Consider the following 13602-nt stretch of genomic DNA (forward strand, 5'->3'; position numbering starts at 1 on the left):
TATAGTACATATTAATGTTCTTTGCTTAGTGAGTTCTTCAATTTGGGGAAAACGGTTGTGGCATAAAATTTGGTTTTTAGAAAGCAATAAAGAATTCAACGAAAAGCAGGAAAGTTTACAAAGATTTATTGAGCGGCTGGTACAAGCGTAACTGGGCTTTCTCTATGATATATATAATTATATACATTCAATTTCTCTTAAGATCTCTTTCAGTATAACAGTCAAGTGTTGAGTAAATGTCGTCTAGAGTTACTTTGAATATTTATTCCGTCTGTCCGAAATAAATCTATTTCAATTTAGAAATATTGTATGGCAAGAAGATTCATAGACTGTGGATAGTAAAGACAATAAAATACATTGTATTAGGGTCCTTTACACAGTAATAAAGTATGATCATACTGAGTCTGTCATATCGTGTTTGATATTTGATCACCTTAATAGGCCTATCAAGGATTTGTTTCTCCTTAATACTCGTGTCAAGGTAATAAAAAAGGCAATACTATAAACGATAAAGTATCTATGATATGATATATGATCATATAATTTATGTGACTGTGTAATAGGACCCTAATATGGTTTTGCAAAAGCCTTCACATTTTAAATACTGATTGGTCCTATTATTGCATTTTTCATATTCCCATTGTTGTAAGCTTATGATCAATCATAGAATGAGATTTGTTTTCTTATTGATCTTTTTATACACATATAGTAATTATAATTGTATATTATGATTTCAATTTCTGATAAGATTCGAAGCTCAATCGAATTCAAAATGCTGCGCCCAAAGTCGAGCCTCCAACAGGGAGGCTTTACGTCAAAAAATCAATGACGTCACGTGCTTGAACTTGGCGCACGCGTGCTTCAAACTGTGATAAGATAACCTCATTTACTACAATGTAACGTTGCTTGGTGCTTCGCTTACTCGATCTTAGTTTACTAGTTAACATATGTTTGCTTTTTACACTCACTATTTTCGTTATTTCGCACTCAATTTAATCCATTGCACCTATTTGCACCAAACCTAGGACACGTGATATACTGTGACGTTTCAATTTGGAAAAGCACTGTTGAAGGTAGAACCACTTGTTGCTTCTCGGAAGCGTTATAGCTAAAAAAAAAACGTTATGATTCACTCATGTAAATTCCCGATTCAATACTGTCTGATTGATTTTCTTTTGATATTGTCATTTTCTTCTATTAGTCCGTTTCTAATTGATAGTAATAGCGAATCTTGGAAGTTTTCACAAGCAGTCTTTATAGCGATAAAATCAAATACCCTGATGAGTTTACTACAAGTAGGCTACTGACCTACCTACCGTACCGTTTTGAAGAAAAAAAATGCAATCATACTATTCTGATGCTTTCTACTGCTGATTAGGCTATATATTTTTTAGATCTCTTCATAAAAACTCGTTGCGAAAGAAAACAGGGATAGTCTTTAATATATGGGTAATAATTTAGTATACAGTATTATTCTAATACAAAAGAAATTATGTTAGTAATGAAATTCGGCATTTTATTTTCAGAATTACTCACAATAATGTCAGATTATGACTACCTTATCAAACTGCTGGCACTTGGTGACTCAGGAGTTGGAAAAACGAGTTTTCTGCATCAATACACTGATGGAACTTACTCTCAGTTCATATCTACTGTTGGCGTCGACTTTCGTGAGAAACGAATAGTTAGTACGGTATTTTATAAAATTTTCTGTGAGGAGCAAAATCCAGATGTTTCTTACTTCAGATTCTATGTCCAGTTTTCTAGAGTTTTTCATCCATAGAAAATGTTTCCTGTCACTATAATTAGCAATATTTATAATTTATGAATTAAATCATATGAATCATATCTTATATGAATAAGAGTAACATACCGTACCTAATGAGTTTCATTCTAAGTAACAAAGCTTATTTTCAAGCTTTTCCAGAGAATAAGTTTAGATTATTGAAATAGAAAGAAAAATAAAAATCAAGTGATAATGGCATCAATGTCCGAAACATGTTGTGATTAAATATTTCAAAAAGGGTACTAAGATTTTAATTTTTCTTTCTATTTCTATAAAAGTAGCCCTATACAGAAAAGAGATAAATTTAGATTATTGTGTTGGCCCTATTTAAATATATAATTTATAGACAAAAATTAAAGCCATTTATATTTCTATTTGATTTCTGAACTGTGAAAATAAAGAATCGATATCCAGACCTTTCGAATATCAGGAGAGTAATAATTTTATAAGTTACTTCTCTGTTTCTGTTTTTACGCTCTTATTCGGATGGATTCATTGTTATTTATCAAACAATATTTGAATTGTCTTCCTATGTATTTAAAAAGGAAATATTGTGATAGATATTCTTATTATAATATCAAGACTTGGAGTTGGCACAAATACATATTCACTGATTCTATTTTTTTTGTAGTCACAAAATGTGTGCTTGTGAGAACTCTTCAATAAATTTGTTATAGTACCGTCAACGTTAATTGTTATCATCATCAATGCATATTTTCCAGGTATATCAAACAAATCATGGACGAAGTCAAAGAATTTATCTACAACTATGGGACACAGCTGGTCAAGAAAGGTACGTTCCATATAACTTTCCAATTTCTATCAAAACCCTTCATATCGGCTAAAAGTTCATGATATTTTCACTGCGGTACTGAAATTTGATCTGTTAAATGTGGATGTGGAGTCATCATAGTACCGTACGAATTTTGTACAAAGTTTAGTGCGATTATAGCTCGTACTACCGTATTTCAAAGGTTATTAGCTCTGAAATCGAAGGTGATAGTAATTTTGTTCTCGTAAGAGATGAGAAATAATATTATGTATTTACTATGCAATAGCGCGCTAATAAACTGAAAATTCAAACATATTGAACTGTTTCGAATTAATTTTTTCTCGCTAATTACAAGAGCTTTAATAATATTGATTATGATTTTTGGTGTAGCAGTCACCAGGCTATTTCTATTTCTCCCCTGAAAATTTCAAATAACAATTTCGAATTGTCTCCATATCTTTCAAACTTCCTATAATATCTGCTTTTCTTCTGATAATTTAACATTAAAACTCATCTTCTAAAACCTCCTTGAATAGTAGCATGAACTGCTTCAACTGATCAATTTCTCCTGTGAATTAATACATCAACAATAATTTTAACACTGGAATATTATCTGTGTGCATGCTGCGATAGATTTCGTAGTCTGATAACGGGCTTCCTTCGTGGTGTAATGGGCTTCCTCCTGCTGTTCGACGTAACCAATGAGCAATCTTTTCTAGAAGTGAGAAACTGGCTTGATCAATTGAGGGTATGTTATTTTTCCCATACATATTTCTGTAATTAATCGATATAATATTATTCGTAGCGGTAGCGGTCTGGTGGAAATAGAAGTATTTGTAAAGAGGGTTCGGAAAGTCACTGTGAACTTGAGTTATGGAAATAAAATACTTGGCACTTGCACAGTAATTTCCCGAACACTCTATAAAAGTCAATGAGATGGAATGCTTCACTGGAACCTCCACAGATGTCCCATGGTAAACAATAAATTCTCTCTTCATTTTAATTTTTATTACTTGTGATTTGACAGTCCTGAAAATACGCATGCCTTGTTAACTAACTTGAACATCGAGTTTCTCATAATCAACACTCTAATTTTTCCGTCTATTTTGAGGCAAAATCATATTATCGAAATATTCATTTTGCTTATGAATAATGGAAAAATCTTTCCAAAGATTTTAATGGCATGCAAAGTCTGTTCAAATTGTTTAAAAAATATTTTATACTTTTTTAGATATAATGCTCATTATTACTGTTATTGCAGACACATGCTTATTGTGATGACCCCGATGTGATACTATGTGGCAACAAGGCTGACATGGAAGACAGGAGAGTAGTCAGTGAGAGTCGGGCCAAGGAAATGGCTGCCAAATATGGGTGAGATTTCCAAAATAACTACCTTTTCTATTATGAATAATATCATCACATTTCATATAATGAACCATTCTGTGAGAATATATATTCTAACACAATGTCCTCAAGTACCATCTAAATAAATTTACACAGACACCGTTGAATAATAATATTTAGATAATATTTCTTGAATTTGTTCTAGGAAATTCAATGGTAATACTACTAAGAAATCATAATAGGCTGCTACTGCTAGTCTATGCTTTTTTCTATTCCTGTAAGCTTTTTCCATGGATATATATAGTTACCTCATCAAAGTGAATATTTTTTCTTGGTTGACCTTTAGTAAAATTGATTGATTGATTTGAAACTTATTTGTTGCTCATTAAGTTCTCATAAAATGATCATAAATCTACAATTATATATTAATCCAGAATAACAAAGTTCAATGGTTTATATTTTTCACCAACGTTTCTGAATGTAACCAACCCATCGTTATCTTCCAATCTTATTAGTTATACTAAATCGTTGTGGATATATAATAAAGTGCGATATTAAATTTCTTTTGTTTTCCTTCTTTATTGTATTGTTATGCCATTAGATATGTCACTAAGACTCGTACTGGAATTTGTCTGAAAGCCTTTCTATGTTTGTATCGAATAAATAAATAAATTATACATGTATGGGAAACTAAATATAGAAAATTTAATACAAAAGCACTCTATATTACAAACAAAAACAAACTCAACTCGAATACTATCTTACAAAACATCTCTGACAATTTTTACCGGAAAATAGAATAGAAAAAACGTTTATTGAATAAATAAGCTAACTTTAGCAAACCTCAAAGATGCTCATAAAACAATAGCATAAAAGCTAATATGTATTTTATGAGGATTTGATAGCATTCATTAGGATTTTTTTCAATCAATAATAGTTATTCTTATTCGATTAAGGCTCAACTCACACCAACGCAACTCAGGTCGAGAAGAGACTCGACTCTAGTCGAGAGCATATGTTTTCAAATGGTGACGTCGCAGAGACTAGAATCAACTGATCTGAGTGTCACCACTTGGAAACACATGCTCTCGACTAGAGTCGAGTCTCTTCTCGACCTGAGTCGTATAAGTGTGAGTTGAGCCTTAGGGTTAATTTAGTGGAATATCTGTAGTACTCTATTTGATTGTTTGTGTTGAAGGCTGATTTACTTGGAGACGAGCGCTGTGACCGGACAGAACGTGTCGAAAGCGATCGAAGCGCTGTTGGAGCTGATCATGAGACGAATGGAGTCAACAGTCGACAAAGCCATGCTTCCCGCCATGAAGAAGCAAGCTGCCAATGCTCTCAATGTCCACGATGACACATCCAACGGAAAACCCAAGTGCTCTTGCTGAACCCTCATCATATCGTTGCCATTGTACCTGTTCACATTTAGTCCTCTATCAAGGTAACACACATACTACTTGATACTTGATAATTGTTGTCGTTATCCAAGTCTGGGGACTCCAGATAGACAGTGTCATAGGCTCACACCCTACTTGAAACAGTGTTAACTGCAATGTGTATTTTGGTTTGCTTCAATTCATGAAATTTGATAGTTTTTGGGTAGGCTACTATCAATTGATTCGTGGAAAATCTTACTTTTTTTTATTGTAATTATGATTAATTGAAATCGTATATCTGCATTTTTTATCTAGGAAGTTGCGAACGTGCTTCTACTGTGACTTAGTAATTCATTAATTGATATAAAACCGAAATAAAGTTAAATTTTTCGGTAAAACCATTTGTTGCATATATCCTCTTGTAATTGATCTATTATATATTATTATGTATTGCTATGACTTGCAAGTCCCATTGTATACTAGTAATTGATAATAATATTTGTCAAGAAGTTCATGAATTAATTGTCTATCATATTTTATTATAGGAGTCTCTTGAGAATTCCAAAGTATTAGTACTTGGGTGTTTTTTTTTTTTGAGTTACGAAATAAAGTTTAAAAATAGAAAAATGCACAACATAGTAAAGACAGAACGGAGAATGTAGCCTGACTCGGAAAATTGATAAAAATTGAGCTACCAAAACTTAGTATTAATTTTTTTCCAAGACTGTATAATTTATTATTAATGTGTCACTGATATTGTAAGGGTGTTAGCACTATCATATCTTATTTCGTGGAGAGACATCCCGATGTTCAACTCTTCCCATTAATATTATGATCTCTAAAAAATATATATCTTATTCCTCGCCTTGCACCAACTTTTTTCAACTTGTTTCATTAAATATTGTGACAGAAGTCCTGAATTTCTGCAAAAAATTTTGCAACAAGGCAAGAGAAGCTTTGAAATTTCTGAAAAACATCTAGTAGTGCCAAGAATATTTTACTCTCAGATATTATTAGAATAAGATTTTAATTTCTCTTGAAGAAATATAAAACAACTTGAAATGATGATAACAATATCTCGAACATCAAAATCGTTTACTTATCATTATTCTCCCATATTTCTTTCCAACTGACTATTTATAACAATAGTTTATGGTCGAGGATTGCTTGAAATCAATCTACAATTGCATGAGTAGCTCGTGTGTAGTAGTACTTACAAAATTAACTATCAAACCTGAAAAAGTGCAAATCGATGCTCCTCACTGAAAACGCTACACATGTAGCCTATAGTGTAGAACATGTTTTCATATTTTTCAACTATGGACCATTAGTTACTACCGTATAGATATTACATTGCCTTTATCAAAGTGTCTCAAATAACTAATGCCAGTTTCAAAATATTACAAAAAAATTCCTAGAGAAAATTATTGGTTTTCAAAGTAGTCATGGTTAGAAATGTAGTTTTTTAAACTGATGCAATCTAGGATTGCTTTGATAGATTATATTAAGGATTGCTACTTATTTTCAGTATAACTTGAGTGTCTTATTTTAGGGCATATTTGTTCGATACGGACATAAACTAGTACGATATTATTATTGAATTGCCTTTAACCCAGGAAATTTGGGTATCTGCTGTATTCCAAAATGGAACCTTGAGAAATTAGTGGTAGTAATGAACATGGTAGTCTGATTTTTTAAATAGACCCTTCAAGAGTTTGTAATTGTCATGAAATTTTATAGATTCTATAATCCAGTTAATAATGGTTCGCTAGTAGAATTCCTTCCATTATAAGCAACCATTAATAATATTGAAGTATACGCTCATACATTCACTCTCAGCTTTAATCGATTAAATCATGTCTGATCAGGTATTGTATTTATATTGTGATAATAATAGGCTACTATTTAGTTTGGTGTTTGTTGTTGTAATAATAGATGAAATAGGAAAAAAGGCAAAGTTTGTCTTCTCTATCAATACCGTACTACAGTAGTAGAAAGCGACAATTTGAGTAGTTGCATGAAAATTATGTTCAAAAAATTTGATTTGATAAAAAAATAACCACTGTTTATTCTGAATTACTGAAGAGATGGACTGTAATTGCCAAATTAGTGTAAGTATCTAGTGCCAAAAAACCTTAAAGTTGATTCTCTTCAACTGAAACAGTACGGTACCAACCTGTAATAATGCACTACTTAGAATGCACTTTACTTTTAGTTACTTATGTAACTTTATCACATTAGTTACGTAATTTTATTTTTGTTAAATAAATCAATTTTGTAGAAACAGGCATTTTCAATGCGAATGCGCTATTACTATTGTTTTGTTTGTGCTTCTAGTTTACTAGTATGCCTTAATACCATTATGCCTAGTAAATAGTAATAATATCAGTTTATTATTGGATTAGAACATATTAGTGCCACAAGTATACAAATAATTATATTATTTATGATACTAGAATAAATTAAATATTGTAATCATATCTGCGAAGCTTGGGCGACCTTTTTTGTTTTGTCAGTTGAGTTGATATGAGTTCAAGATAAGTGCTTATCATATTAGTTTATTCATCAATTTTTCTTATTTAAAAACGTTTCTCGTTCCATTTGAAAATGCTCTGAATTTTCAATCTGGAACCCTAAAGTTGATCTTGTTTGTAATGTTTCAGTAACAAGTAAAAATTATCAATATTTGTCTTCTTCCTATATTTCTATAAATATCTAATTCTTCTAATCAACTTGAAATGTTTTCTTGGTATATTTAATCCTGAGAGTCATGTGGTCATGTCTATTCAAAGCCTTATCTGATGTAGTTCACGATAGACTTGCAACATGATGTTCTTGATTTTATTACCGTAACTAATGTTCTAATCCATCTGAAGTTCATATCCAATAAGGAAAGTATGGATCGTTAATAAATCAAAAAAGATAAGTTGAAGTAAAACAGTTTCATTTGATGTTTTCCCAAATTATTATTTGATTCTTTGATTTGATAACTGTTCTAATGATATTCTCCATGGACAATGAGGATGAACTGTTGTGGATTTTATAAAAATCTTTGATTATAAAATTTTCAAAAAAATTGAATCACTCTTAGCTATTCTGTATCCAAAGTATTGTTGAATATTGATTATTCCCATCCTTATTCAATTCACATTTTATAATGCTTGATAAACTATCCTCAAATTGGTTGACTCTTGAAAGGAAAGTAAATATTTTCTATGAAAGTGCACATATCTGATATTAGTACAAAAATGATGCAGTCGAGTTTCCATTATAAGTATAATAAATCCAATGTCCCTGCCCAAGCTTAGCTAATTAATACATAAGATCTTCCTCAATCATATGCCTTATATAATATACAATCAAAATCGTATAATGAACTCGTATTGTAGATACGTTTGTATCATTGTCATATTATTAAAATTTGTATTATTTTAAAAGTGGTCCAGTTCATCTATTCAAATAGTAAGTATAGTAATCCTTGATGATTGTCTGTAATAGAGAAGAAATAAAATTGTGCTTTTTGAAAAAAGAAACTCTGATAATTCAATACCTTTTTCGTCTACCTATCTTGACTATCCATATTTTCCCCAACTTAGAAATTCATTGTGTATTTTTTTAATGGGATCATCCATTTCGAAAAACCTTTAACGTTGCATAACTAAAGGCCTATATGCTCATTCATCTGGTGAACCGTGTTGAAAGCATTAAAATTGAAAAAAAATCTCTTTAAATGTGATTTATAAACACACCATTATTATATTCTCTTGAATATAGTATTTTAAAAACTGTGAAACATGGTCGTTTCCGTCGAGGATTGTAGGAAAAACTCAGTCTCGAATAGAATAAATTTATTTTTCAAATCATGCTGGTAAGTTTGGTTCTCATCTAACATAGAATTTCAAGATGATCTAAATTCATATTGTGATCCTTTGAAAAAACATATTGTTTACAATACTATTTACATTATTTGAAAACATCATACATAAAAGTACATCCATACATACACTAGATTGCACAAAACCAACAAGGTACTATATCATTTCCTATAAAAAATAACCAGTCTTGTTCATATATTAATCCAAGTTACTTCAATCACTCACAAAATTGGACTAGAATCCATGTGATATTAATTTATTACTAGAACGGAATGTAAGAGTACCATATTATCAAGAGGTAAATCAAATTCTGTTAGATACCACTTACAATAATAATTCTATCATTCTGTAAGACCCTATTGATGTTTCATTCTGATTCATAACAGATGAGGAATAAATCCTATTAAACCATACAATAATTATTCAATTTTTTTGCTCAACAAAAGTCGGATAAGTGGATTAAGAAATCAAGATAGGACATTTGTAATAATTTTTTTCTTATTCAAATTATTCCCACTTGGGAACACTCAATTCTTCCGAGTATGTAAGGTAGTTTAATAATTCGGTTTGTATGAAAGTATGAATTTATGATGATTTATAAAGGGGAGCATGCTTAGCGTAATACTCCCTATAAAGGGTATCAATGTTTATTCACTTACTCCTCTTCCAAGCCTGAATTTACATAATTATGGGTTGTATCTCGGAATAGTGTTTGGAAGCAGAATTGAACATTTTTTGTTGAACATATCCTACAATAAGAAACATTCAAAGTTTCAAATTCCCATTGCTTCAAGTCTTTTAATATATTGCTGATATTTTACCCACCATATTTTTCTACTGGAACGTTTCAAGTACACAGCTCTATTCAGAATTTACACAATTTCATTTCAATGAGAAAAAATATTGAGCAAGACTACATGCAATATAAATTTGCGGGTAACTTATATGTCAAATTACATATATTCTTTTATATTATTTGATGATACTTGGTTATGACTGTTACCAAATCATATATGTTGAGAATTGATAAAATAGCTCATCAATATAGGCTATTAAACATATTTATGGTTCAATAATATATTTTATAAGTTTGATTATTTGATTAAATCCACTTTTAGTGTTTGTTTTAATGCTTGATTCTAAATCACATTAAATCGTAGACAGCAAACTCATTTTAATTTCAAACTTCAATTCCTGGTTCCAGGACACTTTTGAATCTAATGGACCATTAAACCTATAGATTCAATGGACTATTCGATTTAATAAGTGTCCTTGTAACCGGGCGTAAGTAAAGTAGATGCGTTCTGTTCAAAAATATAGGATTCCAATTAAAAATACTATCTGTAACAATGACTGAAAGTGGTGATTGCTGAAAATTTCAAGTACTGTACGTATTTCAATTAAATATAGATTCTAATAAAAATCCTGAGTGCTGTTCTTCTAATAAACAAAATTTGATAGTTTCATTTTTTTGAAGGCTGTTGATACTAAATTTTGTACTAATTATTTATACTATACTCTTAAATTGTTGTAATGAACTTTAATTTAAAATTCACGTCATGCAGACCTTTTAATAAATGTAGTTTTATTGCACAGGTAAAGTTTTCACTTTGGCATTCTTGGCAACGACACACATTATTGCTATCACGTTTCCTTAGCACTCTTGACCACTTTTTTATCGACGTGGGAAGCTTGCGAGATAGTTTTTGGTGGTTGTTTAATGACTACTGGCATGGGTGTGGGTCGCCTCACATCAGGCAGTCCACACCTGTCCTTGAGATCGTTCCATCGTTGCCTCACGTTGTCCGTCAACCGTTGCCGGTAGCGCGAAGCAGTTCTGTCGACCACTGAGATTAGTTTGACACAATCGTCGCCACCGAACTCACACACCCGATAGTGATTCAAGATGGCGGCGTCGGCGGGCACATTGAGCGTGCCGTGGCCGGGAACGAACTCCCAGACAAAATGGTTGCCGGCCTCGACCACATACTCGGGCCGGCAGATGTACTTGGAGCGCTGCTTGTGAGGGTGCAGCTTGGAGCGGCGTCTCGTTTTGCGCATCGTGATCAGATTCGTCTCGAATTCGTCGTCGCTGTCCGTCGTCTCCTTGTCGTCCGGCCACTGCAGGTAGAAGAACGCGTTCTGGAACGAGTACGAGCCTGTCGACCTCGTATTCATGTGAGTGTTCATCCACCTGAAATTAACGAAACATTCTAGTTTTAAATCATATCAAGGCCCGTTCAGTTCAATGTCCAGCAATTTATCCCAGGTTTATCTGATTTCCGGATTAAATAATATTCTACTATCCCATATAGGCTATATATGTTGATTTCCTAGTTTGAACCACCAGCTAATCCAATTTCGTTTAAACTTTGATAGCCCGTCAGATTTTTGAACTAGTACAACTTCCCAATCATGTTCATAGCTAGGAGGGAAGCTCCAGCGGTCCATGTCCCCTCAAAATTATATTCTTCCCCTCGTGTACATCCCCGTTTTATTTAGAAAATATGGAAACTCTTTTTTATATGAAATAGGATATAAAGAAAGTGGGCAAACATTAGAGGATGCCTACCGTATCATATCAGCCTGTCGTCTACACTGAGCACTACAATGTACCACTGAAATCTGTAGGGCGAGGAACAATCGCATTGAGTTAGTTGTGAGTTATATAGTTCGTAAAGAGTGGTTTTAGTTGGCTGCAGGCACCCTGTCTCCTGCAGCTTTCATAAGTGGGCTGAACGGCTCCAGGCTCCAAACAGAACATCATAATTCTCTCATTATCTCGATTATGCCGTCGAAAAGCACAAATGTAAAGTATAGAATAGAATATTTGCTTTATTCAACACAGAAAATCAGAGCATCATACAGTTGAATATCTTCTATTGTATCGTTTACCGCACGACGTGATGGCTCCTGACTGACAATCTGAACAATAAAAAGCCAGGGACCTTCTTGTGATTAAGGGACCTCAAGCGATAATAAATAAATACGTATATGATAAATAAACGATTAATGAATACATTCTATTTTGAACCAAAAAACATAATATAAATTATTGTGGAATACAGACCGTATGAAGTCAGTGAGCGTGTCGTTGTGCTTGGGCATGATGAACTCGTCGATGTCGACGAGGGCAACGTGCGTGTAGTGGTACATGCTGCGGTAGAGGCAGTCGTTGAGTGCTGCGAACAAGCCCTCGGTGCGGATCTCACGCTGCGACACCATGTCCAGCTTCCAGGGCAGCATCGTGATCAGGCCACGTCGCTCGTAGTCCTTCAACACGCACGACGTGTTCGCGCCGATCGTGTGGTTGTAGAATGTCACGTGACTGATGCCCAGCAACTGGTACAGCTCCAGGAACTCCAGCATCTGTAGGGTCTGCCAAAGTATTTTTGAATTAATTATTTATTATTTTCTAGGGTGTGAGATGTTGTCACAGTTCAGGGTGTGTCTGACCAAGCGTACAGATGAGTAACAACATCTGGAAAGTAAATAACTCAAACTGAACGCTTACACTTAGGCTCGACTCACACTTACACGCGACTCAGGTCGAGAAGAGACTGGATTTGTTTGAGAGGATGTGTTTTTAAAATGCTGACGTCGCGGAGACTAGAATCGACTGGTCTAAGTGTCACCATTTGGAAACACATGCCCTCGACTAGAGTCGAGTCGAGTCGATCTGAGTCGCGTAAGTGTGAGTTGAGCCTGATTGGCACTTTTCAAATTTTGTTTTTCGGCTTATGCATGATTCGACGTGCACTTGCATTTATACGCATTCAATGTGATCACACCCTTTAGGGTGAAAACATAGTGGGGCGGCGAAGGAAGCTTCTCAAGCTTGAGAGTGTTGAAAATGATGCATGCATTAGAATAATGGTGACGCACATAGTGGAGCCGCATGTTTTGACCCATTTAAATACCTTCGCCGTTCCATTATGTTTTCACCTTTATCCAAGTCCGCAATTCTCCTATCTTAGTTATCAGGGCTCGGATTTCGGCTAGGTCACCTTGGGGCTACTCCCAGGGACAAAATACGGTAATAATATTTTATCTTGATACCTTTAATATTATTTGCTCTATGTCATAATTAAGCTATATAAGCTACTTGCGATTGGAGGTTTTTCAGAAGTTTGTTTCATAGATAGAATAGTTCATGTAAAATATTGATACCGTATTTAAAATACATATTTATTCTACTATAGATGATTTCATAATCTCGTTTTCTACGTTTTTCCATACATCTCAATAATTAATGAACTGATACTTGCTCCCAGCGGAAAGGGTTTCCTTGCTGGGTAGCCGCCATAGGAAAATAATTAAAAGGAGAAATATTTCAATAAACTTGATAATAGTAGTATATTTAAGTTTTTGTATTGTTTTGTATTATTATTTATGTTTTATTTCTGATCTATTTGTGATTGATTTGAAATCTGGGTTATA

The 13602-nt window shown here is 33.2% G+C and overlaps 2 protein-coding genes across 4 annotated transcripts in view; one reads left to right on the plus strand and one right to left on the minus strand.

Annotated features, from left to right (window-relative positions):
- The first annotated feature begins 93 nt into the window (after nucleotides 1-93).
- Nucleotides 94-8820, plus strand: LOC111051116 (ras-related protein Rab-27A). The gene is made up of 6 exons (XM_022337548.2): nucleotides 94-1073; nucleotides 1527-1684; nucleotides 2509-2579; nucleotides 3192-3306; nucleotides 3820-3932; nucleotides 5104-8820. Exons 2-6 carry the CDS (start codon nucleotides 1541-1543, stop codon nucleotides 5297-5299), a joined length of 639 nt encoding a protein of 212 aa, XP_022193240.1. The 5' UTR covers nucleotides 94-1073; nucleotides 1527-1540; the 3' UTR covers nucleotides 5300-8820.
- Nucleotides 8821-9120: 300 nt separating this feature from the next.
- The window catches only part of LOC111051126, a 39670-nt gene continuing 35188 nt past the window's right edge, over nucleotides 9121-13602 (minus strand). For all 3 annotated transcript variants that reach the window (XM_039434608.1, XM_039434609.1, XM_039434611.1), the window contains 2 exons: nucleotides 12233-12540; nucleotides 9121-11356 (listed from right to left, as the gene is read on the minus strand). In XM_039434608.1, the coding sequence (XP_039290542.1) occupies nucleotides 10807-11356; nucleotides 12233-12540 (858 nt within the window). In that variant the 3' untranslated portion in view covers nucleotides 9121-10806. The remainder of the gene's footprint in view (nucleotides 11357-12232; nucleotides 12541-13602) is intronic.

The sequence above is a fragment of the Nilaparvata lugens genome, chromosome 8 (assembly GCF_014356525.2).
Source record: "Nilaparvata lugens isolate BPH chromosome 8, ASM1435652v1, whole genome shotgun sequence".
NCBI classification, from domain to species: domain Eukaryota; kingdom Metazoa; phylum Arthropoda; class Insecta; order Hemiptera; family Delphacidae; genus Nilaparvata; species Nilaparvata lugens.

What these genes read in the sequence shown, in the direction of transcription:
- LOC111051116 (XM_022337548.2), top strand. Translation starts at nt 1,541, where the DNA reads ATGTCAGATTATGACTACCTTATCAAACTGCTGGCACTTGGTGACTCA. An exon ending in ACTGGCTTGATCAATTGAGG is followed by an intron (nt 3,307 to 3,819) that starts GTATGTTATTTT and finishes CTGTTATTGCAG; the next exon opens with ACACATGCTTATTGTGATGA. An exon ending in GAAATGGCTGCCAAATATGG is followed by an intron (nt 3,933 to 5,103) that starts GTGAGATTTCCA and finishes TTTGTGTTGAAG; the next exon opens with GCTGATTTACTTGGAGACGA.